Source organism: Leptosomus discolor, chromosome 6 (assembly GCF_034619465.1).
Source record: "Leptosomus discolor isolate bLepDis1 chromosome 6, bLepDis1.hap2, whole genome shotgun sequence".
NCBI classification, from domain to species: domain Eukaryota; kingdom Metazoa; phylum Chordata; class Aves; order Leptosomiformes; family Leptosomidae; genus Leptosomus; species Leptosomus discolor.
The window spans coordinates 40358811-40383506 of NC_141396.1; the positions used below are offsets into that span (position 1 = coordinate 40358811).

At 41.3% G+C, this 24696-nt stretch overlaps 1 protein-coding gene across 2 annotated transcripts in view; it reads right to left on the bottom strand.

Moving 5' to 3' along the window:
* PRKG1 (protein kinase cGMP-dependent 1) overlaps window positions 1–24696 on the bottom strand; it is a 527430-nt gene that overhangs the window by 42695 nt on the left and 460039 nt on the right. For both annotated transcript variants that reach the window (XM_086467486.1, XM_086467485.1), the window contains exon 9: window positions 24509–24583. In XM_086467486.1, the coding sequence (XP_086323612.1) occupies window positions 24509–24583 (75 nt within the window). The remainder of the gene's footprint in view (window positions 1–24508; window positions 24584–24696) is intronic.

Sequence of the window (24696 nt, forward strand, 5' to 3'; positions counted from 1 at the left end):
ATTAGGAGAATTAAATCTTAGCAGCAGCACATAGGTATCTGGAAGCATATGGAACATACCATCTATCGAATGTGGACCTAGAATAGGTCAAAAGGAAGTTGGTGTGGCTGAACAGCAGGATGAGATGGTACATTAAAAACAAGAAGGCAATCTTTCAAATATGAAGTGGTTTCAAATGAATGAATAAAGAGGAAAAAAAAGAAACAAACTCTGTCCGGTTGAAAGGAAAAACACCATAAGGCAGGATGAAAAAAAAATAACGCAAGTAACAACTTCAAAAGGATTAAAAACAAATAATAAATCATTCTCAATCACAGCAGCAGCAAGGAGCCTGACTGTAGGCTGTAGGGTCTCCAGAGGCTCATGCTCTAGAAAGAGCACACTAAGAAGAACAAAGCCATGTGAGAAAAGCTGAGTGCACTTTTTACCCCTGAGTTCAATACGGAAGATCTTGGGGTGATCCTCCCACCACATCTTCCTTCCCAGGGGAATCACCAGAGTAACTGCCTTCAATTGAAGTGTCAGTAAGGGACCCAAGTTGACCAAAGGAATGTTAACTCATCTCCAGGCCCAGATGGTGTTCACCCAGCAATTCTGCATGAACTCAAGGTGAACTACTAACTGTGGTTTGTAACCAGCTCTGCTCACCGAGGGATGGAAGTGGCTTTTTGATGTGATCCAGAGCACTGTACTTAACTAAGCCCAACATCTGTCCTAACAGAATTAGTTGACACATGGATAAATCTGACTTCTTTGGGGAAGAGCCAACATGCTTCACAAATGTACTGGAGTTCTTTGAAGGAGTTGACAGGCACATGGGCAGGAGAGATCTAGTCGATATAGTTGGCTTGGATTTCCAAAAGGCGTTTGACAAGGTTTGAAAGGATGTTAGAGAAATCAAGCTGCTATGAGATAAGAGGAAAGGTCTTTGCATTGATTAAAAAAGGTTAAAAATAGGAAACAGCAGATAGTAATAAATGGCTGGTTTTCCTAATGGACAGAGGCCAACAGTGCTCAAATGTTTCCTGCTCAACATCTTTATATTCTGTAAAACAGGGGAACAAGTAAACTGACAACATTGGTCAAGGATATTAAATTACCAAACATAGCAAACAAAAGCCCAAGATGAAAAATTGCACAAGGATTTACTGAGGGACAAGAGAATACATTCACTTGAAATTCTGTAGAAATGCAGTGATGAATATTAGGGAAAAAAAAATCCCGACCTTACACATTCAGTAATGGGTTGATTCGTCCACCTTTACCCCACCCCCCCCCCCACCCCCCCCATCTCAAAACCTACAGAGCAGAAGTGGAAAAGTTACGAGAAGTGTGATGGTAAGGAGTACAGGTCTGGATTGGTTTCTGTTGCAGGAATGACTGTGCTAGAGGCTTCCTCCCGGGAAAAAGACAACTCAGGTAGAAGATGACAAAGGTCTCAAAGTTTGGTGTGTCATGGAAAGTGGCTAAGCAGATTCAGGGGAAAAAAAAACAAACACCAAGGGCTACTGAATATACCAACAGCACCAATATGCAGGAAGTCCCCGAGCCCCAAATCACTGGAGACTGGTGGATTACAAATCAATAAGCATCTCTCTGCTCTTACTCTCCTTCCTAGATACCTGCTGTTGGATATGGTGAGAGACAGGATATAGGGTTAGCTACATCTTGATGCAGTGAGGCCACTCCTATATTGGCACTTCCAATGTATCTGTATATAACTGGAATAAATTACGAAACTCGAAGCCCCTACTTGTAATGTATAATAGCATTAAAAAACCCAGAAAGTTTCACAGTGCCTGGTGTCTGATCTGGAAGTCTGTTTGTGTTCTACATGGTGAGAGATGAGCTGTTCAATCTTACGACTTGTCTTGGCTAGATAAAAGGAAGTTTTTATTAGACATTTATTTAACACATGGCAGCTAACATGAGGAAAAAGCATAGTTCTCACTAATTCACTGATGCTAATCCTAAATTCACCACATGAGAAAACTACCAAGTGCTTTGTCTTCATCTGAATATTAGCATGTGCTAACTAGAGAGAGAAAAATAAAGGAACCAAACAAACCACCCTAACCCTCAAGTTTTTCTACTGCAGATAACTCCTTGGCTTGAAAAGTGATGCAAGCTGTCTCGTTTCACAAACACAAGCCGGAAGGCTCAAAACCCCTCACATCACAGCAGTTCAACAACTCATTTGTCTCCCTTCTAATGGAGGAACATATTGCTTACCATACCTCCCACATACTCAGCTCATTTTGGAGAAGGGCTCATGGCATCCCAGGAGTTGAATGTGACTTGCATGTTTGAGTGCTCCCCAAAACACATCTCCAAGCCACGCTCCCATACTACAACACTGAAATGTCACTGGCTACACACATCAGCTACTTGGTTCAGTGCTCCCGATCTGCAAAATTTTAATTGAATAAAGGTCACGGTGGGTCTACCAGCACATATAGACAGATGAACCTAGAGAGGACCATGGGGCTCTCTGCCGAGAAACACCAATGGTGATTCAGGTGACATCGGATCAAAAGCAATGAGTTTCCTGGAAGTTTCTTAGCATCTCTTTGTGGGCTCCCATGACAAGTTCTGAAAGGCACTTTCCCATACTTCCACTGGAGGGCAGGAATACCCCACGTTTCCACAGACGACCCTTCAGCTCATTGCCACACCCCCATATGCTTAAAACAGCTCTAACAAGGCCTTGCCTTCCAGAGACATTCTTGTACACTTACAGACTGTAGTTTGGTTTCTATCCTGCTTTTATGAATAGCTCCATTTTCCCCAAACATTATTTTCATAAAACAACTACGATATTCCCAGTTTATCCGCATATCAATACCTCCCCTCCCAGTGTCCCTTTGCCTCTGCTCCCTGCAGCACTCCAAGATTCCCTACTTTCCTCACTCGCCTTTCCTATAGATAGCACAAATATATTGGAAGTATGTACATATGTGCTGACCACCAGGTTAACATCATCACTGCTTCCCCAGGAGGCAATCAAAATATTTCTAAAGGCTTGCAGAGCTGATCTGGGGAGCTACAGCTTGTATTGCCTGTATATTTATTAGTGAAAACTATCATCAAGAGTAGAAAAAACCTGACATACTATCTTCCATAGAGGGAAATATTGGAGCTATTGAAGGGGTCATCCATAAGGTTGGTCTGCTTGACAGAGTTTATTTGGTTTCCAAAAGGCATCTCAACAAGTTCCCCAGCAAAGGCGATTAAAGACATGAAACTGCCAGGAGACAAAAGGAAAGGTCTTCTTGTGGAGAAGTAACTGCTTCGGAGAGTAGAGGTCCATCACCTGCAATCCTGTGGGGTGCTGTGCTGGGACCTCTGCTGTTTGATGGATTTAAAACTGATACGGATAAAGGCTCAATAGCAGAGTGCTGAGGTTTTCTGTTGACATTAAGCTATTCAGAGTAGCAGAAAAACCATGAAGAGATGCAGACAGATCGTAGGAGATTCAGTGACTCGCCAATAAAGTATCACATGAGGTGAAACAGAGATGAACTGATACACACAGAAAAAACAACCCAAACTTCTAATGTCAAAAGACAGGCTCCAAGATGATCGTTCCCCCTCAAGCACTTATAACAGTCCCATGGAAAGCATCAGCTCAGTGTTCAGGCATGGTCAAGAAGAAAGACCAAATGTCAGAGATTACCAGGAAAGGAGCAGAAACCAGCATGCCTTTACACAAACCTAGAGCACCTGGTACTTCTGGGTCCTTCTAGACCACCCTAGCGCAGACAAAGCACTGCTGGGAAACACTCAGAGAAAGGCAATAGGGCTGGTCAAATGGAAATGCCTCTACGTCAATAATGACTGAGCAAGCTGGGACTCTCTGGCCTGAAAATTTCCTACAATTCGGCATTTTCAAGATTTACTTAATGAAGGGAGACACTAGTTCACCAAAAATCTTTTTTTTTTGGAGCTATCTAAATGCTTAATATCTGCGGTAATGCTGAACATGGTTTGCTACAAGGAACTCTTCTCCACATTTAAGTACCTAAGTTTTACAGACTAATTCTTTTACAACTGAAACCAAAAATGTCAACATTTTCTTGGTATTTGCTATAATGACCCTATGTTAGCTCATTATAAGGGAAATAATTCTGCAACTGAAGCTTTTTCCACTATGTCTCCTTCTCTGCCTTGGTTTTTCTGACTTCTGGTTAATTCACTTGATCTCTCCAGATCTGTTTTCTCATCTGTAAAATGAAGATACACTACGAGACTTATTCAAGAACAGATCACTTGTGGGATGTCTGAGATCAGGCCAAAGATCTATTTTGCTCAGTATCTCCTCTGTAGAACAACTGTGAGGAAGCACATGGAGAAGCAGAGCAAGCATGTAGTGATACTTCCTTGAATACTCTTGTGGCTTCTCAAGGATTGATGGGTTTGCAGGAGCTATTGTAAAGGTGTTACAAGAAGGAGCAGTTTTGCACACCAAAACAATCCTGGTGGTCACGAACCTCATGACAGGCGCCATAAGGGCTTTTGGATCAGGAAACATTGCTTAGCATCCTCTTTGGCCCACATACGAGGAAGACTGTGTCACTGTTTCTACTATTGCAATAAATCCAAGTTTTTTCTCATTAAACTCTTATGTATCTTTGTGACACAGGGATGCCCAGAGCCTGTTTCCAACAGAAACCTAAGCAGTTACAATGGGATTATCCCCTCTACTCCATGATATGATACAAAGCCCAGATCACAGCAAAGATTTCTTGCACTGCAAACACTTCTCCAGTATCACCCCGTGGTCAGTCTACACACAAGATCTTTCCAAAAGTCCATTTCTGTTCTCAGAGGATCATACACTTCCTTTAAGAGTAGGTTTTTCTCCTCTCTCTTTCAGCATCTTTAATAAACAACAAAATTCTAACTACTGCTCTCCAAGAGGATGGAGAGACCCAAATACACTTATTTCTTAATATAATAAAATAATACTTAACCAAAAGGTAAATAGTGACTTCTGGGGAAGAACTATATAGCCAAACACATGGTTTCTGATAAAGATCATCTTCCTGCATTTCCCCTCCACTAATGGCTACACTGTCACTTGAAACTCCCAAAAAAGACTTAATGCCGCCTTCTTTTCCTGGAATTAGCAGTGGTGGTTTCAAATTAGCTTTCCTTTGCCTGAAAATGTATTAGAAAAGGCCTGAACTGAGCTACACACCAAACAAGCTTAATTTTGTGAAATTTTACGGTCAAGCACTTCAGGTTCAAATGCTGCTGACTTCTGATTAATACCAGGCAAGCCAGGGAGGGTCAGAACTTGTTTGTAAGTGATACATAGGGATTAGGAATGTCTGCATCCAGCAGGGCTAAATAAAAATTTGCTTTTTAAATAGGTAGCAGTGTTTTATCTTATTATGGTATAAAAATATATGCTTTGTTTGTTTATTTTCTAGTAGAGTGTGTTTCAAAACTTTCTAACCAAGGCAACGCAATACTTGCAATAAGCCCTTTTGTCAGCAATCGTGGTATTTCCAAAGCTGCCGGGGCTCCAAATGGGCCAAACCCCTTCTCTGGGTTCACGGAGGGAAGGACAAGTCTATTTCAGCCAAAAATATATGAAAAAAAGGGTTTTCTCCTGGAGCCTTCAACCCCAGCAGAAGCCACTGGTGCTGAGCGAGTGGCTACATTGAAATACGCTGTCCTCTCTGCTTCTGCTGTGCACTTGCCTTCCCTGCTATTTGTTTCCTGATTAGCTCCTCTAATACTCAACGTTACTCATGTATTTCTGTGGATTTCTCTACCTACTGTGCTGCTTTTCTCTTTGTCTGCAACACAGTGCAGGCTGCCCTCCCAAAAAGCAGTGAAATGTTGGCTGGAGATGTTCCTTTGCGATCCCAGACCCCTAGGACCTAAAAACTGGTTCTCAAACATCAGGTCTGTGCATAACTTTTTTTAGTCTCCTAGCAAAAGGAAATGGGGGCCTTTTTGGTAGCTGCATCTTCCTGAACAGATATTATTCCCAAATTAATCTTTTGCCTGTGTCCCAGCAGCTCTGCATTTCCTAGTACACCGTCTTTGCGTGTGCACTTCCTTACAACTGCCTTACAGCTGTTGACACCACGGACTGCAGCAGCATCAACCCATCCTTTCTGTGGTATTTTTCATTTAATCCTTAGTTTTTACAGTAGTCCCTCATTATGATTGAACCAAGGGGTAAGAGGCTTGCCAAAGACACCTGCAATTTGGAGTGGTCTCCTTCAGCTTGTCTGTGCTTGGAAGCATCCTGATATGGTTTGGATACTCCCCATGGGCATTAATTGATGTTAGGTGCCTACTTAGGACAACTCCAGATCTAAGTTTCATGGGGGGAACCCAAAAGCCTGAGGAGAGCAGGGGAGATGCAGCTCTGCCTGCCACTGCCCAGCTTTGGGAAGGAGCAAAGGAGCTCCAGGCTCTGGCATTGCACACTTGGATGTGTGTGGGAGTCAGCAGCAATGAACTGTAGGGATTACATTTCACCTGTAAGCTGAAAGCTCAGGTGTCCAGTAGATCAAACAATCGAGCACTGCACAGCAGGCAACCTCTTTGAATTCAAGGGCAGAGGTTTGAGATCATGGCAGTTTTCCTCCTCCAGCTCTTCCTGTGGGGGCTTGAGCCAAGATCCTGTGGTTATCATGGGGTCAAGGGTCTGCCTCCTGTCTGAACTGGGAGTCCAGATCTCATTTCAGGAACTCTCATGACAGGGCTACATCTGCCACCTGGGTCCTCAATGTCTACTGCACAGTCAACCTCTTCATGTAATCATCTCTTCTCTGCCACCTACGGACCCGAGCTACGATGCTATAAAGTAGCAGGTCACATTTACCCATCCTACCAGCTGAAAGTCTTCTACACCCAGTGAAGCCCCTCTAAGATCCCCAAGAATATCCTAGTCCACAGCAGATACCAGCAAGCTACTCTTCCTCAACTTCTCAAGCCCTAATGCTCATCATTAACCAGAAGACCTTTCTGGTCCTCTCAGGCTCACTTGGCACCCTGGCAGTCTTGAGAAGGGTAAACCTAGGCTCCGTAACCAATCCAGTTGTTTTAATTGAATGGGCTACATCTTTAGTGAAGCTGATATGAAGCTGTCAACATCATTACAATCTGTAGGCCACTGCAGAGGTCCGGAGCCTCAGTGGAGGTGGAAAGAGACCACTTTCTGGAAACCACAGGGTACTGCCATGAGCCTCAGTACTCTCCCCACCACGAGGATGTGTGTGCTGGTGGCCAAGGCTCCTGCATCATTGCTTACTCTGACAAATATCTACAAAACATAAATCCTGAAAACTACCTACAAAGCGTGGAAGGGAATGTAGTTGCTATTTTATTTATTCTCTTCTTTTGTAACAATTAAGATACTTGGAGGCACAAAAGGATGTTTCAGAAGGCTGCAGAGGACAGACAGCCATGCCTATACAACCTAGGGAAATAATAGCACTAAGTGTCACCGATTTGCACAGAAATAGTGGAGAACGAAGCTTCTCTCATTGGAAAAAAAACCCCAAACTGCAAAGGCAATTTCATGGCCAACAGACAGCTCATACGTACATCGGGGTACCACCAACTATAAAGAGATCCCTGAAAAGAAAGAGCAACAAAACTAACTTCCTGGCATGGTTAAAAAACTACTTCTAGATGCTGTGTTAAGAGGTAAGTGCTCACCACTCCCCTTTAGAATGTTATTGTAAAAGTTAATTTTAAAATCACTTTACTGCAAAAACAAAATGACCAAGAAGCATAAACATCGAGACATATCCTGAAGTTGTAATGTGGGACGATGGAGATAATATAACAACAACAATTTCTGATGTAATACCTTGGATAGTAGATCTTAAATCCTGTTTTTCATAACAGGAAGCCAAAGGACAGGGAAAGGCAACTTGGACAGCATTATTCATGGTGCTGTTCAATGCTACTGAGAAGTTAAAGGTTTTTAGCTACCCTGTTCCTTCTAGACCCAAATAGTGTGACTAGGGGAAGCCACACAAATTCATCTCACACTACAATGTACTAAACCTAACTTAGTCATACCAACTCAAACCAACTTCAAGGAAGGCAGAAGCGAGAAGAAAAGCCATCTGTCAAGAGCAGGGTTATCTCAAGGTAATTGTCACATCAACCTGCAGAGAAACATGGCTTCTGGAGAGAGCCTATAGACCAGACAGTCTTAAACAGCCTTGCTTGGCCTTAAACATAGACATTTGTGAGCAAAGAATAGCCTAAAGGTAATACTACTTAGCATCCCAAAGAGTGCCCTTTTTTCAGCTGACTCTTCAAAGACTATCTCGCCGCTGATAGACATTTCTAGATATTCAGGAACACAGTTGTGAACATCCACCTTGATGCACATGAACATTAAAACAAATGAATGACATGTTTCAGGAACTGCTTGTAAGTCTTACTGGTATTAGCCCTACCAAACCCCACTGTTTCTAAAGCTTGGTTTTGTGTATATCCTTGCAAAGTTTGCCAAATCCACTGGTTTTTAAATCCAGACCTGTTGAAAGATGTAAAATTTATCTTTACATTTTTAGCATAGCCTTAGACACTCTGTATTCAAAGCATTACATTCATATTCTTCCAAGTTAGACTGAAATGCAAAGATCTCGTCAGGAATTCATATACCTACTGTGGCGCTGCAAGGAATGTCCTTAAGGAGGTTTTTCTAATTATTTCCTACTAATTCTTTCAGCTCATCTACATTACTTACCTTGATTCACCAAGAGATACTGAGGCAGCAGATGCTAAATGATATGCCATAATATAAGAACTAGAGTATGTTTCTCTGCAGAATGTATGGAATTGTGCATGAACAAGATGTTTCCAGCTCATGAACTGTAATTAATTATACCAAAAGGAGAGAGGTTTTTTATTTTTATTTGCAGTGGAGCACTTTGCGCTAAAATAGCCATGAAGACAAGCAATGCAAATTGTTATCTCCTCCTCAGAAAATGCAAACCTAACTTTTAACCATCATACATTGATTTTCAAAGCAAAAAGCATAAAAGCACCCAATCAAGACGTTTCCGGAAAGAGGAAACTCAATTACCATCAACTTTCTCGCCTTTAACTTGCCTTGATTTTTCCCTTCCCAGTTTATTTGACTCTAAGCATGTTTGTGCCTGGTATAACACACTGGCAATTCAGCAGAGAAACGGAGTTATGTTTTCAGAGACCTCACTTCAACTCTTTTTTCTCTATTGCCATATCAGCCCAGGTTCCCATAGAAACTGAGACTAAAGAGTGGAAGTGTAAAATACAAATGAACATGTCTAAGCCGGCAGTGTTGTGTTTTATTAGACGTATAAATATGACAAACAGGTACTGGGTACAGGTTCCTTCTAATGGAAAAGCCAGACAACACTCACCTTATCAAATAAATACAGGACATATAAATTTTAAAGACTGGAGTCATTGAGTGCTGACTATTAACAGATTGATACCACTTTCTGAAATCGAGTCATATTCTAGATTATTCACTTTTGGAGCAAATACACACCTCTCCTCAACTGCAGGTCTTATCCTAAATCCCCCAACTGCCCCAAATTGCTGTTGATTCTCACCTACTAAGACTGGAGCTTTGCATTGTGGTAACGGGGGTTTAGCACCTTGTAAGGTAGACTTCAGAATTTTAAAGGAGTATTAGCGTATAGATGGAAGTTCTTTGAAAAATCTCTTCCATTGTAAAACTGATTTCCTGAGTAAAGACCACTCCAGATGCTTTCTTCACACTTTTGAAGAAGTTGATGTATTTTGAATGTGTTCCTGGATTACTTTTTTTTTAACAGAACTAGCTTTAAAAATCGAGTGAAAGGGGTTTATTAAAGATGCAGGACTTCAGGAAAAATTATCAATTTGATTGCCCTGGCAAACTGCCAATGTGATAGTAGGATTCTTCACACTGTAACAAGATCACTGAAAATGGCAGAGAGATACTAATGTGACTATAAATTATTTCAAGCTCTGAATAGTTTTTAGAAGTCCATAATAAAACATGATTGAACATATGGAATGTAGTAATTTTCTTCTGAAGACACTCTCAAGCACTCATATACAAATATCCCACCACTGTTCATCTCTGAGCAGCCACATTGTGCAGTCTCTGAAGAGGTGACACAGATAAGCCTCTCCTGAGCCCCAGCAGTAGAAGGAATGATGCCCTCTACTAGAAATGTTCATCTCCTAAGCACTTCCATCCGCTACAACTTGTGGAAAATTAGGAAAAATTAAAAATAGCTCAGGTGAGTACGATTATTTTTCCAAGCCAAACTGTGACATCCAGCATTCACTGACTTAAAAGGGGAATTCATTATTATTGGCTCCTGTTGACTTCTTGGGCAATACGGCCCCTGGCACAGCTAGAGCTCAGCTTTTTTATGTTCAGCTCCTCTATTAAATGGCATAGGAGATGCTGCAGGTCAAACAAACATTTGAATTTCTTTCCCCCATCCATGTTCAAAACAATATTGCAAAATGCTTGAAAACATTCAAAGAGACTCGCTATAAAAGAACCTTTGACTCAAAAGACTCGTACCTCTGCATATACACCCATCTGAAACCATCACCAACCCTTATGCATCATACTAGGAAAGAGAAGGTACAAGACTGCTTGTTTCCAGCCTTTATACCTTCTATTTCTCTCCTGAGAAGTCTGAATATTTTTTCCATTTCCAGCAGCAATAGATGGTAGCTGTCCTGGATAACAAGGCAATGACAAAAACCTCCCTGCTTTAAGAAAAAGAGAGAGGTTGAAACACATACAGAAACAAGAGAAAATACGCTTAATTTTACTTCTGCATTTAACAAGTTCACTTAAAGGAAGCTGAGATTACCAGAATTTTGGTTTAGTTGATTGGAAGAAAAGTATTTAATTACATTTAATTTTAGAGGGACTTCTGTGAGGTGCTGAGCACAGTTCATGACTATGGAAAGGCTGTTCCCTGCACTCAGCCTTGGAGGACTTCACCCTTTGCAAAGGTTGCAGCAGTAAAAAATGAAAGTAATTCCTTTTTTTTTTTTTTAATATCAGCTTGGATACTTAGCAAGGGTGCATTTGAAGCAGCAGTAATCCCATGCAGGTCTTGCTTTCCCAAGACTATGGAGCTGTATTTTATTGTCGAGACTTTATTTTTCACAAGCAGGAGGTCATGCCTTCACTAAGCACATGTTCAACTCTTAACAAACATTTTCACATCTGAATCTGACCCAGATGCAAAATATAACAATTCGACTATCACATAGTTATTAAAATATGGAAGCAGTCAGGTTGATAATGGTATTACAAAACATCTTTCAAAGAGAAATCTAAGGCATTCATTTCCCTAAGTGTATGAAATTGATGATTTTGGGAGAAATCTCACAGTCCCTTGCTGTTGTTCTTGTGGGGGACTTCAACTTCCCAGGTATCTGCTGGAAATACAACAGAGCAGAGAGGGAACAATCCAGGAGGTTCCTGGAATGTGTGGAGGTTGACTTCCTCACACAGCTGGTAAGTGAACCAACCAGGGAAGGCACCCTGCTGGACCTCCTGTTTGTGAACAGAGAAGATTTTGTGGAGGATATAGCAGTTTGAGGCAGTCTAGGGAACAGTGACCACGAAATTATTAAGTTCTCTATTCTTAGAGATGATGGCAGGGGGCAGCAAAACTGCCACTTCGGACTTTCGAAGGGCAGACTTTGACTTGTTTGGGAGTTACTTGATAGAATGCCTTCGGAGTCAGTTTTGAAAGATATAAGAGTCCAGGAAGGCTGGACACTTTTTAAGAAGGAAATCTTAAAGGCATAGGAACAGGCCATCCCCATGTGCCATAAGACGAGCCGGCGGCAAAGACAATCGGCCTGGCTGAATAGGGAGATTTGACTTAAAATCAGGGAAAAAAGGAGAGTCTATGGCCTTTGGAAGAAGGGGCAGACCACTCATAATGAGCACAAGAATGTTGTTAGGTTATGCAAGGAGGCAATTAGAAGGTCCAAAGCCCAGCTAGAAGTTAATGTGGCTTTAGAGGTAAAGGGCAACAAGAAAAGTTTCTATAAATACATTAACAACAAAAGAAAGACCAGGGAGAGCCTCCATCCCCTAGTAGATCCAGGAGGTAATATGGTAATAAGAGATGAAAATAAGGCTGAGGTGCTTAATGCCTTCTTTGCCTCAGTCTTTAGTAATAGGAACACTTGTACCAGGGAAAGTCAGCCTGAGTTCCATTATGCAGCACATGCAGGACAACCAGGTGATCAGGCCCCATCAGCATGGGTTTATGAAGGGCAGGTCCTGTTTAACAAACCTGATCTCCTTCTGTGGCAGGGTGACCCACTTGTTGGATGAGGGAAAGGCTGTGGATATAAGGCATTTGACACTGTTTCCCACAGCATTCTCCTAGAGAAACTGACTGCTCTTGGCTTGGATGGGCATACATTTTGCTGGCTGAAAAACTGGTTGGACAGCCGAGTCCAGAGAGTTGTGGTCAATGGAGTTAAAACCAGTTGGTGGCCGGTCATGAGTGATACTGGGGCCACTCCTGTTTAATATCTTTATCAATGATTTGGACGAGGGAATGCACCCTTAGGAAGTTTGCAGATGACGCCAAGCTGGGTGGAAGTGTCGATCTGCTTGAGGGTAGGAAAGCTCTACAGAGGGATCTAGATAGGCTGGATCGCTGGGCCAAGGCCAGTTCCATGAGTTTCAATAAGGCCAAGTGCTGGGTCCTGCACTTGGGCCACAACAACCCCCAGGAGCACTACAGGCTTGGGGAGGAGTGGCTGGAGAGCTGCCAGGCAGAGAGGGACCTGGGAGTGTTGACTGACAGCCAGCTGAACATGAGCCAGCAGTGTGCTCAGGTGGCCAAGAAGGCCAATGGCATCCTGGCCTGTATCAGGAATAGTGTTGTCAGCATGAGTAGGGAGGTGATCGTGCCCCTATACTCGGCTTTGGTGAGGCTGCACCTCAAGTACTGTGTCCAGTTTTGGGCCTCTCTCTACAAGAAGACACTGAGGTGCTGGAGAGGGTACAGAGGCGGGCTACCAAGCTAGTGAAGGATTTGGAGCATGTCTCATATGAGGAATGGCTGAGGGATCTGGGGCTGTTTAGCCTGGAGAAGGCTGATGGGAGACCTTATTGCTCTCTACCACTACCTGAAAGGAGGTTGTAGCGAGGCAGGGGTTGGTCTCTTCTCCCTAGTGATAAGTGACAGAACAAGGGGAAATGGCCTTAAGCTGCACCAGGGGAGGTTCAGGCTGGATATTAGGGAGAATTTCTTTACTGAAAGGGTTGTCAGGCATTGGAATAGCTTGCCCAGGAAGGTGGTGGAGTCACCATCCCTGGAGGTGTTTAAGAGACAGGCAGGTGTTGTACTTAGGGACATGGTTTAGAGGTGTTGATACAGCTAGGACAAAGGTTGGACTCGATGATCTTGAAAGTCTTTTCCAACCAAAACTGTTCTATGATTCTATGATTCTAAATCAGAAAGCAAGCCAGGAAGCCGGAGGGGATTTAAGGAGATGACTAATGTTTCAATTCAGCCAAGTAGTTAGCTTTTTTGTTTGTTTGTTTTGTGGGGTTTTTTTGTTTGTTTTTTGCAAAACCAGCATCAGTAGGGACTCCCTGGCAACTTCCCTGCATGTTAAAAGAGTCACAGCCACTCACTGGCCTGCTGCCAGCCCATTTCTGATTACCAGCTCCTAAAAGAGTTTCAAGCAATAAGAATTACATTTTGCCATCCAAGATGAACGATATCACTTCTGCACAGAAACAGGCTCCAAATGAAATAAGGAACAGCTATCCATTAAAACTGCAGTGTGCGAGAAATACACCATTATTACAAAGCATCTTCTTAAAGCATAAAGGATTATAAAACGCACCACCAGAGTCTGGCAGAGCTTCTGACTTAATCTGAGACTAACATCAGTACAAGGATCTGAACATGCACCTGTAGCTCTGATGTGTTTGGGTGGAGGTACAGCACAGTTATTCACAACAGATCATCAACAGCCAAAAAAATTGCAATTGCAATTCCACAAATGCTTTTTGAGCCCCATTGTATCACACTAACCCCTTGCTTTGCTATCAACAAATTATGTTATTCAATGTCTTCTGTGGAATAACCTGACAATCACACCCGAAAACGAAGTAAGAGAACCTAAGAGATATTAAAGTCAGAGTGCAAAAACGTCTGCATGTGATGGTATGCTGAGCAGATAGAGCTAGGAACACTTCATTCCCATTACTAAAATGAATTTTAAATACAGCCACGAATCAGGTCCTTTCAACTTACATCAGAAATTTAATTATAATAGCCCTATTATAAACTTCCAGGTAGTTTTACATTAACGTCCAATATAACGGGCAAGATCAGATTTTTCTTAAAGATCTTATCTTTAAAGGTTTACAGACACCGAGCTCACGTATTCAAAATTTAATGTTATCTATATTTTTGATGTTTTATCTTGCTATACCTATGTAAAAGCTGTGGGATCAGTTAAATCATAAGAACAGTTTTTCCTTTTTTTTTTTTTTTTTTTTTTTCAGATGATTTAAAGGTTTAGAGCTCAGCACTTCTCAAATCACTTAATGGAGTAAATGTAGCAAATGCAACTGAGGGCAAATCAATGTAAGTGGAGCACAGCATAGTCAGGATAAATAAGTGCACTGCCCAGCTGTGGGGTTTGGGAAGCCTTAAGTGCTGCAAAGAAGCAAATGGCAGCAGTTTCATCAACATTATTGGAAGCATCAGATTTTTTTTAATAAAGGTCCTTTACTTGGCGTTACAGAGTAAGTTATTGTAGTGGCAGGTTGTCATGTTTCCATCACACCCAAAGAGGGGAGTATTGCATCGTGTGGGTCCTGCAGTTGGCTGCTGGCAGCAGTGAAGGCAGCGACCCACCTCAGCCATATCATTTGCACTTCTACAGCGCCTCTTGACCTGCCTTTGATTTAATGCTTAATGCCTGGAAAAATTAAGAGAAAGCAAAATAAAGAGAGTCTTGCAGCTGAGTGTTGGCAATATAGGTGGCACCATACTGCCAATACTGCGGTGGTCCAGTATTGCTTGTGCTCATGAGGTAAGGATGAGATGCGGGTAGAAATCCTGAGTTCAACGAGGACTACATTTAGAGTGTAAATGTGGAAATTAATTTGAGCCTTCAGGAAAACTGATTAAGTATTCTTTACAAGGAAGAAGGAGAAGAATAAAAAAGGTTTGTTTTGGTGCATCAGCTGCTGGTGGGATCGAGGTATCAGTAGTAAATTCAGAGTTAAGGCCACATTGAGTTTTTCACTTACAGCGGGATTAAATTTCTTCCATTTCACAGTTCGGTGATTGAATTTCATCTTTGAATTTGACACAATTACTGTTCAGAGGACAACTGAATTTGCTGTGCAGTTTTTGGGTACCATGCTTGCTAACATTTGCAGGGAAAACAATTAAGATTCACTCATTTTTGAAACACGGACCTCCACCCTCCACTCTTTCCCCTCTCTCTGCTGTTTAAGCAACTGCATACACCAACATTTCAAAGCTTTGGAACTATTGCCATCACATCACAGCCTGGGAAGTTTCTTGGGTGAATGGGAAGAAACTTCTTTATCTGGCAACACCTTTTCCAGCTCTGCCAAGACAATTCAGCAGCGGGGAGACAGTGCTTACCCACCTCCTCCTCCCCTGCTGCTTCCCTCCTGGAGCCCAAATCTCTTCCTCCTAAACCTTCCCCGAGTGCCAGCACCATCCACATGCTTGCCCTTCAGCTCTCACTGGCCCTACGTTTCTGTCTTTCCTTTCCCTTACCAACGCTTGGACACAAAAGTGAGGTCTGACCCTACTCCTGGTGGATCTCGCAGGAATTGGTGAGGTACAACCAAGGACAACTGGTCTAGCAGGCAACTCCAGTGCTGCAAAAGCCACAAATGATCCCATGAGTATTTCCAGCAGTTCCAAAAATCAGTAGCTCCCTGTAGTAGAAGGATCACTGAGTTTTATTTATAATATATTTGACTCTGCTCAAGCGCCTCTCTGTTATTTAAGTCAGAAGATGAAAGTGGGACAGAAATAGCCCATCCTCCAGTGGCGTAATCCTTACAAAGCTATTTAGATAATCTTCAGGATAGCTCAAAAATGTGCTGGATGCCAAATTTACAGACCCACAAACTGTGCAAAAATGTTTTAATGCTACCTTTGCCTCTCTGTCCCCCGCGGATGTCAAAGTTTGCCAAGGTTTCTGTTTAAACTTCCCAGACTGCTACACAAAGCTCTAAGTGACTGTACTGGGATTAGTAAAGTATTCTCAGCAGCTTCTGAAAAAAGTATTTAGAAAAATGCCAAAATGCTAATATTGCTAATGCACAGACCTCTGTTTCCATCAAGTGCTACCACGTACAACTGAAACTGCCAAGCACACAGACGCATTTGCCCCAATGTTTCTCTGGAATGAGACTCATTATGGTCAGAAACCTTTCTGCTGCATTTTTATTTCATCACCACGGGCCCTAATTCTATAAAACAAATGCAGTCAAAGATTACAATAGCAGCCTGCTTCAAAGGCATGGATTTTTTTTCATTAGCACTTCTACCTGACATCTGACACAGCCCATCAAAAGGTCAAGCTAGCAAGAGAAAAGCATATAGATCATTACTTAAATAAAATGGACCTGTTTTTAGGAGCTAATTTAATATATCCCTCGTGAATGACACAGTGCATTTTTTCAAGAGGCAAACAGTCATAAAGTCTACCTGGCGCAGATCTCTGTATGAGTAACACAAGTCTGCAAGCAAACAGCAATTCACCTTCAAAAAAGAAAAGAACAATTTAGCAGTCTTCACTACCTTCACTTAGGGATATCACCCTGCATGTTCTCTTGATGGGCTTTTAAAATAATTTCTGAGATCTTATTTTCTAAGTAAACACCTATTTATTACAACAGCTGGGAAAATCCAATAGCCAAACTTGGATACAAACTACCAGTGGCTTCAGGATGAAATTACAAATTATTTAAGGCTAAACTCTGTTATAAGGAAAGTTCTCCAGCAGAAAGAAAAAAAGCTGTTGCATACCAGAGGCCAAATAACGCCATCCGAAGTCTCAGTTTTTCTAAACAGCAAGATATTTCAACTCATACAAACTCAACAGGTATCAATGTTCAGTTATGATTTCTCCACAGCACTCACTAGGACAATTATTTTAATTATTTACACAGCTTAAAATAAATGATTGCAACCTCTACTTTTTATAGTACTGACAAGCTTTTTCCCCTCTTTTTGCACGTCCCATGAGGTTTTCCCCCAAGTCTGGCACCGCAGATAGCCAAGGAAAAGCTAGTTCCCATACGGTCCCTAATTCAGAAAACAATTGACATGGAGGGAGATGGAGCCAATTATTACAGCTCTCAGGCTGCCCAGACCTTCCTAATGCTGTAAGCCAGAAAATATTTTCTCTTGCAGAAAAATTACTAATGTAATTGTACTCCGTGCATTGGTGAATTATTTCAGACAAAGTTTTCAAAAGCTGTGGCCCAACAGAAAGCCAGACCTTAATTAAATCATTCACTTCAATTGGTAGCTCCCATTTTGGAACTTTTAACTCCCCAAATTTCCCTTTTGGCAGGGGTTAAAAACTTTCTTGGCTTATCTTACCTAGATTTCTTAAAGAAAACAAGATAAAGAAACAAAAAGCATCCTTTCCTAATACACGGGGTTGTTTATTATCCACACAAAATCCATGGACCGGCTGGATGTCAAAACCGCCACATACCAGTGTGTTTGCAGACACAGCATCTGCATGCAAAGCTTTCCCATCTTACCAAAACAGGAGTTTGCATGAAGATAATCTGGTTTCTGCTGTGTGCTGTGGCCCACTTTTTGGAGCTGAAGGGCCAACTCCAGCCTTAATATGTTTATGGAGATGTTGGCAGAACTTTCACCTATAGACCACCAAAGAGCACCTATCCACGCTACAGGCACACCAACACGTGTGACCAGATCACCGCCAATCGTCTTCAGATAAACACTGTGATCAGGTTATCAATAAAGAGCAGTCTTTATACGCAAGTTACATTAAAGTATCTCTCAGCCCAGATGAGGAGTGTGTTTCTGAAGCAAGTCCCCTGACAGGTCCTTCTCACCTCTCTGAGTGGGACAAAAGCACACAAGCTGGGCTGCTCTCAGGTGATGCTAAACTGGAAGACATACCTCAGAAGCTGATTTATGCGCCCCAAGCACTGTTTAACTTCAAGTCCAGAGAACCAGACTTGAAGCAGGCCAAAGGAAAACCCCACTGAAATGCAGTCTGTACAGCAGGTCCTTGCCACTGATGTTTTTTTCTCTACACATGTATTCCTCTGGATCCGTGCTACTTACTACTTAGACCTATCCATGTGTAATAAGCTTTCAACTCCCAGAGACAACTTCAACTATTAAAATAACTCTCAAAGATAACCTCATGAAGCAAAAGAAAAGGCTCTATAGGAAGAAGACACATATAGAGCCAGAAGTGGCCCTCCAAAAACCACCACCAAAACACCACACAGGGCACTCAAAAATACTTTCTCTTGTAAACACGCTGGCAAGGGAGAAACTAGATGGACTAGGTGATTTCATCTTGCAAAACACGATACCTGGACACAGCACGGGGGAAGCCTTCAACAGCAGATGGCACCTGCACACCAGCTACCAGCCGCCAGGAGACGTCAGGAGCAGGGCTTCAGTCCCGCCACGCACACAAGCACTTGCTTACGGCTGGGAGCTGAAAACTTTTCCTAAACTGGCATCTTCAAAGAAGCTAGTGCTAAGAGGTATTGCAGTACATAGTACCATTTTGTAAGCAAATTAAAGGAAAAAAGACAGGGCACCATACTACTTTGCTTCTTAAAATTATAAAGCTGTATCTGTACATTTCTCATTAGAATAAAGTCAATTTTACCTTTAAAGCCAGGGTAGAAGGGGAAAGTATGTAAAAGTATGTATATAAAATTGAAAAATATTAATAATCACCCTCTGCACCAAAACTAAGTCAATAAATTGCTGGGATGCTTTGTTATGAATAAATGTAGTGAGAGAGGTGGTGTAAAGAGAAAAAAGGGATGACTCTGGCTAGCAAAATAAAAGGTTTGGATGTAGCTATTTATTAAAACACAACTCAAGTAAAGATGAAGGGTATTCGGGCCCAGAGCTACTAGGAAAGGAAAAGATAATCGTATACCTACACAAAGGTCCCTGCCTCCTCCAGTCCTATGAAAAGCAAACGATTTTGGCTGTGAATACCAAGATGTATTCCCTCAGGGTTGTAATGCAGCTAGAATGAAAAAAAAAAAAAAAAAAAAGGCAAAAAGTGCAATAGAAATAGCCTATGTCTGCAGAGAGCCTGGAGCAACAGCATGAAGGCACCAGTGTCTGGACTTTAATATGGTATTAATTTCAAACCCCACTGCCACAGGAGATCAACATCAGCAGATAATTCCGGATGTGACAGGAGAAAAGGAGTGCAGGGACCCTGGTCATCAGAGCAGCCCAGGCAGCTGCCAGCCTTCCCAGCTTAGGTGGTGAGGGCCACCTTGTTGCTGTCCTTGTCTCTGTGCCATGGGAGAGGCTCTCCCTTGCTACAGCCATGTCATGGAAAGGTGGGACCAAGCTCAGGGGGAACCCCATCTGATGACCTTCTTAGTGGGTTAAAGTAACGTGCAGCGATAAACCTCAGAAGTTTCTCGATGGGGAAGACGCCAGCGCAAGGGATTTTGTACCTGGAGCTGAACCCTCACCTTACTTGGAACCAAACAACTGCAGTAGAAACCACCTGTTTCCTCTTGGATTTGAGAGCTGTGGTAGTGGCTCCATCTGGAAGTAATCTACACTTAGATGGGTCTCCTGCTTATTTAGGTATCTCCTCCATGCCCTAAATATCAATGTGGCTGGGCTTGATACTGGGATACAAGTGCTGTTCTTCTGAAAGTTCCATTTTCTCAGAACGTGAACTGAATTAAATGTTTGCTTCTCCCTTTCACCTTTTCTCTGGTAAGGATGTAACTACAATATTCATTAGTTGATGAATTTATGAACTCATCCGATTACATCTGAGGAGTAGAATATTAATTATACAGTCTCACAGGTGACACTGATGATTTCTGATTTAAGAGACTGAATACAAAGAATGGACATAAAGGAGAACTGCCAATCCCAAGCTTGCAAAAACCAGGAAAAAGTGTCCCCAAAACAGGTATTAGTTGGGTAGTAAGATATTAGCTGTAAAGAAGTAAAACAGTTCTGGTGCTGGAGTAAGCTCACGTTATAAAGATGGTCTCTGTAATCATGAGGATAAAAAAGGGTTCTTCCATTTAGATGAAAGCCACAAATTTTATAGTCACCAGACTTTAAGAAAACTCACAAAGTGCATCAAAGATGACTCAGCTTAGGCACATGAACAACTCTGCTGAATCCCACTGCTTCCAGCAGCCCAGGTGCACACTTGCTTTCTTAGACAGAGAGATGTCTTCTTGAGGGAAAGCCAAAGCCCTTGAAGAACACAACTTTCTTCAAGGTCTCCTTGGCAGGGACTCCTGAGCATCTTCCCACAGGACCACTGACACAGCCTTGTGTTCGGTGTCCTGGCTGCCCATGCAGGCCAACAGCCAGGCATTTAGGACACAATCCAAAGATGCCCATGCAGAACAGAACCATCATGGACAGTATACCACTGCCATTGCCAGTATGACCTAAAGCCACAGTCCCCCTGTGACACCTCATTTAGTGGTGCAGGAAGCCCCTCTGCTCAGCTGAACTATTTTCAAATGGTGATGTGTATTTTCTTCGCCTTCAAGAGCTGAGCAGAGCTTGCTCTTTCCTTCATATCATGCCCAAGGGTAGGAAGTTGTAGCTCAGTTGCCTACAGCAGTCTGATTGCAAGAACATTTTCCCAGGTCCTAGAAGCCCCATACCATATCTCAAGGCTTGGCTGGGAAAACATAGGCTGCCAAGAGAGAAACTCAACAAAAAAGTTGTTCAGCCTTTTCAGACCTGAAGGACTGTTGGAAACATGGAAAGATCTTCTGACCCTGTAACCCTCTCAGTCATGTTTGCACTGGGACTACCAGCTCTGTGACCCCAGGGTCATGCTCTAGCATGGAGATAAAAAACCTTACCTCTGCCACCAATTTGGTAGTCATTTCTGCAATGAACTCCTCCCCATGGCCCAAGTCCTGCTTTAGGAACATGAAACTCTGCACTGGATGTAGTCTAAACCTGTGCTTTTGCTGAACAGGAGCAATAAATTAACTAGCTAGAAATTAACTAGCTGGAAATTAATAATCACCTTGATATGGTAGACTTACACAAAATCACATTTTCTGCTATTTTGTAGGTACTTTTATACATTATCATTTCAGTTCATATTTCTTAACCTACAGCAACTGATAAGAAAATATTAAATTGTTCAGATTTTGGCCCTGAATGTGCCCACTGCACCAGCCAAAAGCAGGCTCTGACACTCCATAATGACGTCTCACAATGATGTCCTTTGTCTTTACTCTGTGTGGTTACATCTGCTGAATGGCTGACCTCTGCATGGATCATCCTGATCCACGGAAAGACACAGGTATACAGAAAATGTTTATCCACCCAAAGGCCTTTTGCCACCTGCCACAGGTACTGAAAATGAGATGCTAGCTACAAGGATGCAGGAAGAGGGAAATTTTCTTTTTTAATGTGATTTGTGTAAAGCCTCACCAAACCCAAATGTGCTTAATGTGTCAAGTTCTTCGCTTTCACAAACTTCCCCTTGGAAATGATAAGTTCTTGAAGGACAATTAGCTGGAGCTAATTAACAGCCGCTTGAAAAGTAATCCAGGTTAAAATTTCTGCCAAGTAGACTCTTCTCCCAGGGGAGTTTTATCTTGCAAGATATAGGAAAAAAAACTCTTCAGAAACAGTAACTCTTCAGTGAAAAAACGTTTTGAAACAGCTTACAATGCATCTTGCTTTACTCTCCATGTAACTTTGCCATTTTTTTCCTCTTCTATTCATGTTTTTGCAGGCATGTGCTTGCTTTCAAGGAGTCAAGCAAGTGTGAATATGGTATTTGACTAATAAATGCCACATCTTTCAAAACAGTATTCCTTTTTTTTTTAATGTTTCTCCAGGCAGACAGCACTGATTTGATTCAAAGTCAAAATGCCAATATGTGAAGGGCAATAATGTGACCACCACCTAACAGTCTTGAGTGACAGGACTCATGCACAGGCCCCTGACTTTTAAGATAGAAAAGCTGCTATCAAAATTAATCTGTTCCTCCTTTTGGGGAACAATTCCTCCATCACCAAGAATCCTTTGCTTTTCCCTTTCCTTGGCATGAAATACTTGGCATTATAAGAAAAGAAGAGGAATAAAGAAGATAAAAACTCAAAAATCTTAAGGTCAACACTGGCCTGTTGGTTCCCAAAATGAAGACTTTATCCAAAATATGTCCAAAACGGCAGCCTCCCTAAAGACACATTATAAAGCACACAAGGGATCCTGAAAGCCCTTCCTTAAAACTCACAAAATGATCCTGAAGAAGTCTCCATTACAATCTGCATACACAAACATTGCCTGTGATAATAAATTACTACATGATACTCCATTAATAATAGAGCTTACAATTGTAGATGTGAAAAGACAGACTATGAAATGGGGAATGGCAAGTGCTATTTTCAAATTTTGTCTGGTGCTAACGAGTTGTGGTGCAACTTTATAAAAGCTTCTGTAATAATAACATCATGTTACTACTAAACCCAAAATTCCCTGGCTTCATTATCAATGTTTTCTTCCCTTTTGTTCAGATGGAAATCAGTATAACTCAAATTAATCCAAATAGTAACAGTAAAAAAAAAAATAAAGCTAAAATAATAATAGCACATGCCTGGGATACTTGGATCAATCTCTCTGAAGCTGCTAAAGTTAATTTTCCAGTATTTTGTAAAATGCTTTGCATAAGTTGCTACTGACATTAAATTGCCACGTTTTCAGCTGGTAGTAATAGCTAATATATATATATATAAAATATATATTTATCTATAGTATCTAATAGCTAGTTATCTGCTGCTATAGCAATGTGCCCATTTGACTTGGCATTCTGTGCCTAAAATACCTATTTTCTGGGATGGTAAGAGGCTGATAGCCTCCCGCCTTTTAATTAAGTCAACAAGAATTTTAGGGAACTTAAGCATTTGAAGAAGAAAGCTTTTATGTTTGATTTGGGGCAGGGAAATATTACTATAAACTAAAATGCAACACTGGGGTGCCTTCTAGTACCTTAAAATAAATTAAACATGATTAAAAATGTATTTCAAATATCATTCAAAGATGATAAAAAAGAAAGCACTATCTTAATTTCTGGGTACTTTGCAATATTAGCAAGTCTTGTTCAAGAAACTAAGTTTCTTGGGATGCATATTTAGTTTCTGAAACAAACAAACAAAAAGTTATTTTTAATCAACTAATTAAGACTTCTCATTTTCTCTCCACAGTGTTAAATACCTTTGTTATAAACTATTTCAAACCCTTCTGGTTTAATTAGAAGTTACTATGTATAACTTAAGAGCAATCTTAAATTTAGATGGCTGCAGACCACTGATTAACAGTCACTCTGAGCATTTGACTTTAAAAGAACACCTATCCCCTTCTTTAATGTGGAAACAAAAAAATCAGAAAAAAAGGAAAATTATTTTCTAAGAGGAAAAGTAAAATAATTTTGTACAGAGCTACTTCACGTTTCTTTTAAACAACTTTTGCCTTTGAATCAACATTGGCTTATAGTCAGCACCCCTCTAACCAGAACACATGCCTCTTCAAGAACTTTATTGTTGGTATAGAATGAAAGTACAGACATAACAAAGTTTTCCTACTACAAAATAATTGCAGATCAAGAACAAATGAAGGGTGTTTTTTTTCTGGAAATATTTTAAAATACACTACAGTGCACTTCCGAAAGGAATGAATATTTATAGTGGGTGAATATATTGCTTCACATCAAAGTAGCTCTAGTGTTAATTCAAAAATGCCAAACTCAATTACCCATTCCTTGTCTCAGAACACATTTCGGCTTTGTGAAAATGTCTGACAGAGTTCTCTAAAGAAAGAAATCATATTCAACAACAATTTCCTTCATTACCTGAAAGTAACTTCTCACCTTAAAATATTTCAAAAGAATTATTTTGTGATAAATTTCGAAGATCCAATATTTCTGTGGACTTAAAGACTGTGATTAAGATGGACCTTGGGACTACTCATCTCTGGGCACTGACCTGAGGAGACCCATCTCCCTCTGGTCCTCCCATATTCATGGAGAGAGGCAGGGAGAAAGATGGAAGGAGGCTCATCCAAAGGAACATTCAGAGTAAGCACCTAGTTCAGTACATTTTGTTTTATATTATTGTGTGGAGAAAAAATAGATTTATTTTTTTTAACTACAATGATATACCAACAACAAAAATGAGATTAAGATTTTATGCTGAACACAATGAGCAGACACTTACTTTGCTTTTGCTTCGGCATCTTCATAGGCTTTATTGGAAACATCATCTAGGCCACCAATCAGGTGTTTGAAGGAGCTGTAAAACCAAAGGGGCATTTTTAGAAGAGTCTCCATTTGGAAGCCATGCAAGCCAATGCAGCTATTCAGCAGCAACTAGGAGCCATCCCTCAATGCCAGGGATGGCCGTGA